The 4,785-nt window shown below is 45.2% G+C and overlaps 1 protein-coding gene and 1 long non-coding RNA gene across 3 annotated transcripts in view; one reads left to right on the top strand and one right to left on the bottom strand.

Annotated features, from left to right (window-relative positions):
- The window catches only part of LOC109514075 (uncharacterized), a 17,272-nt gene extending 13,249 nt beyond the window's left edge, over nucleotides 1-4,023 (bottom strand). Inside the window, exon 1 of the long non-coding RNA XR_002167929.1 lies at nucleotides 3,951-4,023. This is a non-coding gene — a long non-coding RNA (uncharacterized LOC109514075). The remainder of the gene's footprint in view (nucleotides 1-3,950) is intronic.
- The window catches only part of spice1 (spindle and centriole associated protein 1), a 6,378-nt gene extending 2,149 nt beyond the window's left edge, over nucleotides 1-4,229 (top strand). Inside the window, exons 6-17 of one of the 2 annotated variants that reach the window (XM_019866882.1) lie at nucleotides 114-184; nucleotides 258-382; nucleotides 471-596; nucleotides 665-921; nucleotides 1,002-1,133; nucleotides 1,237-1,345; nucleotides 2,706-2,801; nucleotides 2,887-3,215; nucleotides 3,350-3,533; nucleotides 3,611-3,662; nucleotides 3,877-3,940; nucleotides 4,017-4,229. In XM_019866882.1, the coding sequence (XP_019722441.1) occupies nucleotides 114-184; nucleotides 258-382; nucleotides 471-596; nucleotides 665-921; nucleotides 1,002-1,133; nucleotides 1,237-1,345; nucleotides 2,706-2,801; nucleotides 2,887-3,215; nucleotides 3,350-3,533; nucleotides 3,611-3,662; nucleotides 3,877-3,940; nucleotides 4,017-4,049 (1,578 nt within the window). In that variant the 3' untranslated portion in view covers nucleotides 4,050-4,229. Of the gene's footprint in view, nucleotides 1-113; nucleotides 185-257; nucleotides 383-470; nucleotides 597-664; nucleotides 922-1,001; nucleotides 1,134-1,236; nucleotides 1,346-2,705; nucleotides 2,802-2,886; nucleotides 3,216-3,349; nucleotides 3,534-3,610; nucleotides 3,663-3,876 lie in introns of both variants that reach the window. The other variant, XM_019866881.1, reaches the window with a different exon arrangement.
- The last annotated feature ends 556 nt before the right edge of the window (nucleotides 4,230-4,785 follow it).

Below are 4,785 nucleotides of genomic sequence, written 5' to 3'. Positions count from 1 at the left end.
TATATATATATATAAAATATTTGGTTCTTATGTTATTTTTGGGAATATTATATTTTAAATGTGAGATATATTGTTATGGACTCTTTTAATAGAACAACAACATAACTTTTCAGGCCGTCTTCGAACCAGAGGACGACTACTACTACAGCGATGAAGAGCGCGCCGAGGGAAGACTATTCCAACGGTAGTCACATTTCAACCTGAATCCAAACGGGTGAGTGAAGACAGACGCATGACTCTTTTGTTTTGTTTGGCAGCAAAATGAAGGTGAAGAATAAGATGGGAGGGCTTCAGCATCGAAGGATTCGTCATGGTGTTTCTGAGCGCAGATTTGCGAGTCCTCAAAGTCCCCGCACACCGGCCAAACCACCAGCTCCAACTGGTAATTGTTTTTTGTTGTTGGTTTTTTTTTTTTTAATTAAAAAAAAAAAGTTTCTTAACATGTAAAATGAACTTGATTTGGATCTTAGCACTAAATGCCACAGTGGCAGTCCAGCGTTTACGGTCCAGACACAACCACTCGAATGAAGCCAACGAAGAGCCTTCCTTCCTGGTCTCGCAAGTCCTCAACCCCGATCTTTCTCCCGGAGACCCAGGTAACCAAAGACTACGAACCATCTTGACACATTCTATTGAACATGGTGATGCTGTCGCTGTCGTGAAGGCAGCAGTCACTCTGCCAGGACCAGGAAGCGCGCCTGCAAAACCGCCAAGCTGAATGGCTCCTCCGTGGCCTCTCTCAGCGGCGAACCTTCCGGCTTGGGCCTGCTGCAGACCATGCTGGCCCAAGTGGAGCTCGACTTGGATTCCCTGAGCCCGCAAACGTCGGCGCAGAGTCGGCAGCGCCCGGCGCAAGGCCTCACCGGCTTCTCTGTGGCTTTGGTCTCCACTCTGGCGCGCCTGGTCCACCTCCTCAAAAATGTACCGTCCGAAAACGAAGACCTCACAGAACATGCTTAACATTTCCGGGAGATGACTTGGAGCCTCTCTGTTTTCCTTAGCGAGAACACGACGAGGAGTGCGCGACCGAGGAGAGACGGAAACTCGAGGAGAAGCTGAGAGAGCAACGACTGTTGATTGACGCACTCACTGCAGAGACCATGACCCTAAGGGAGGAGACCTCCTCACTAAAGGTGGCGCTGTCACAAACAAAAAGTGCATTTTCTACTTACCGTATATCCCCTTTAGTGCACACAAGTCATTTTTCTCATCTCTCGTTTATTTACTTGTCCGCAGGAAGAGTTGCAGCAGCGGACGGCAGAACTGGAGCGGAAGCAGGACTCGCTGATGCTGGCAATGGCGACACACGTCAACCAACCCCATGGCTCTGATGTCATAGCTACAGGTTCATATTTTGTGTGCGGCGTTTCGATTTGTAAATGACAAAGTTGCGATCGTGCGAAAAAGAACAGGCCGTGGTTTACAGGAATGAAGTCGAAATATTCCTGGGGGGGAAAAAAAATCTAGACCTAAGACATAACATTACAAGAAATGTCAAAACATTTTACAAGAGCAAAAATCTCAAATTAAGAAACGGCGTTCTAGTCATTGAAAAAAACATTTGTCATTTAAGAGAACATAACTCAGTCAAAATGTTATCAGCAAAAACTTCAAATTTTCAGCTCTAATTTATAATTGAATTCAAATATTTTGCACTTAAAAGTTAACTACAAAATTATTTGTACCTAAATGTTATTTAAAAAAAGTCTGAAAGATTAAATGCAAATATCTTGAAAATACAACTGGAGTGCACTTGGGTGGTAATTCATTCTCGTACCACTAGAGAGAGCCATGTACCATTTCTGGTACTTTGAGAATCACTCGTCTTATCCAGTGCTCCCCAACATTTTTTGTTTCACCGACCAGATGAGACAAGTACATGCAGTTCACGAACCGTCAACCATTTAAAGCACTGTTATTGAGAGCAAACATAATTTTACAGTCATTTTAGATTTTATTAATTAACATCGATTTGTTTCAATAATTTCAAACAGTGGGTACACCTACTGTGTAAAAATTGTAGAATTAAAATAAAATCGCACAGCGAACTACGAAAAAAATGGACCGATCAGGAATAATAAATACGCTTTATAATGTAAACATAATAATACTGACGTTAGGATTCTACATACAGCGTTAGCATCATTGCTACTCGCAAATGTTACTGTTCAAAAGATGACACGATTGCTACGAAAAAAATGGACCGATCAGGAATAATAAATACACTTTATAATGTAAACATAATAATACTGACTTTAGGATTCTACATACAGCGTCCAAACTCTGCTCGCATTTTCATGCTTTCCACTTGATCACTCGAGTGCTACTCGTTCAAATGATTCAACAGGTTTCTTGCCGTACGCTTGGTCAATTTGTCACGATTACTTTCTGTTTACTGCTTCTTTCCCTTCTTGGCGAATTCTGTTCATTTCAACTTGCAAACCAGTGTTAGAAGGAGGACTCCGATTGGCTCGAGTCGTGCACATTTCCGCCACGTCTGATGGAGTAAATATGCTTACGGCTCGCAGGTCTATCTCTGTGCGGCCGGCTACTAAATGGGCTGTGGCCCGGTACTGGTCCGCGGACAGGTGGTTGGGGACCCCTGGTCTAATGGATTCCATTCCAAGGGCTGTCAGAAAATTCACCCTTTACAAAGATGAGTAGCTCAATTTAATGTGCCTAATGAAGTGTCCCTGTCTGGACAGGTCAATGGCCTGTTGCCGAGCGACCACCAGTTGCCAAGTCTCCTGCCATCCGACTTTCTTCACCTGGACAGCAAGATACCTGGCAGCCAATTCCTGGTAACCTCAATCATTTGTTTACTACTACTACCACGTATTAGTTAGTCCATTTAAAAAAAAAAAAAAGCGTATCGTCTTTCCACAGAGCCGGATCAGGGCGCCTACAACAAACTCCGAGCCCACAGCTCGTCGTCTTGTCTGGTCAGACTGCCTCACGCGAGCCTCCCCCTCATGTCGCAACTCTCTCCTGACATCTTGGAGGCCGAGATCGCCGAGCTCTGCCGAATCAGAGATGTGATTGCCGGTGCCCAGCATAGCCGAGCCCGTTGCGTCGGCGGGTCGCCGAGCAGCAGCAGCGGCACGGAGCCAAAATGCTCGGCTTCTGTCAGCACCGGTGGAGTGACACCTGACAGGGCATCGCGGTTTGAAAGCGCCATCAGTCTCAATCAGCACATAGACCAAGTGAATCATCAGGTGAGCGACACAATCTTCATCTTTTAAAGGGAGATACCTCTGAGTGTATTTATTTATTTTTTTTTACGACAAAAACATAGTTGCATCAAGGCTTTTTAAAATGGAAAAAAAAAATCTCTTTGCCTTTGTTGCAGGGGTCTGCGAATCGTAACAATGTAAGTAGTGTTCATCAGCGCCTCTTAGAGCTCAACAGGCAAAGCGCAGCAGCCAGAGGACGATTGCTGGAACTCATAGAGCAGCAGAAGCAGACCCTTTCCGCCAAAGTGCCTCTGTCCGGCTCGCCTGTGCCCCTCTCGGCCTTCAGCCCCCCGCCATCGGGTAAAACTGTTGAACCATCCTGCCGTGCGTTGGTTGTAATCGCCTCGACTGTAAGTGACGGCTGACTTCATACCAAGGTGGCAGTGGAAGCATTGACGGATCCCTCCCGATGCCGCCGGACGACCGACGGTGAGTTTAAACATTGACCAAAATTCAAAGGGTCATATTATGAATAGTTAGCTTTGACTTGCTTGTATCCAAATAGGTTTAAGTCGTGAATCGATGGGGATTTTGGTGATGTGAATGTTAAACCATTAAAAGCTGATCATGTGAGAGGTGGAGGGAGGGGGAAAAAAAAAGGTTTCTAAACTTTTTTTTTTTTTTTTTTGTCCTTGCGCTTTAGATCAGCCACTTTGCAAGTGTATTCTCGGTATTATGAAGAGGCGCAGAGGGACGGAAGCACACAGGCAAACGCACACACAAAAGCATCTGACGTCTCTCATCAGCTCAGTTGCAAATAAACATGTCATTGTTCCTCCGCAGCAAACAGGCAAGCAGCAGGTACAGGACGGCTGACTCGCTCTTTCTGCTCATGTTCGATGACAAGAAGAGGATTTTTTTTTTTTTTTTTTAATTTCGGAATTAAATGTGTTTATATCGAAGTGTGACTTCTACGGTTGGACAGAATGGCAGTTCTGCTTTGATCGCCATTCCCTCCACTTTCAACAAATAAATCAATGTCTTTGTCGCACTGTATTCAATTGATGAGTTGTCTCATTTTATGGTGGTCGCCTTTTTGCAGCACGCCGATGCCGCGGCAAGCGATAGTAATGACGACTGAGGACGTCTCGAGTGTGTGCAGGGAGTCGGGAGGCGGCGCGGTACAAAGACAGTCAGTGGCAACATGGAGTCAATTCTGAAAGAATAAGCAGTAAGTCGTACTGCTGTTTTTTTTGGGGGGGCGGGGGCATTTGATTTCATGTCAAATTATACACCAGTCTTGATAAAGTAAATGCTTGAGCTACAGTCAAGAACAGTGACATTTTTCTTCCCCACCCCTGCTGTAGTGTCATGGGGAAGTAGTACAACAATGTCAATCGCATCTGGTAGTTTGAATTTGGAAAGTGAAAGTCTTCGGTGCACAATTTATGAATGCAAGAATCCCCCCCCCCCCCCACACACACACAAAAACTTAACATACAACTACTCCATGAAATGAAATCACAAGGAGTTTGGAAGAAAAAAAAAGGGTGGGGGCGGGGTGGGGGTGGGTTGATGGCAGGCCGAAGGTCATTGTGACCGGACGAGTAAG

The sequence above is a fragment of the Hippocampus comes genome, unplaced genomic scaffold (genome assembly GCF_001891065.2).
Source record: "Hippocampus comes isolate QL1 unplaced genomic scaffold, H_comes_QL1_v1.1 scaffold181, whole genome shotgun sequence".
Taxonomy (NCBI): Eukaryota; Metazoa; Chordata; class Actinopteri; order Syngnathiformes; family Syngnathidae; genus Hippocampus; species Hippocampus comes.
Note: the sequence above shows the minus strand (reverse complement) of the source record. Positions and strands in the feature narration are given on the sequence as shown.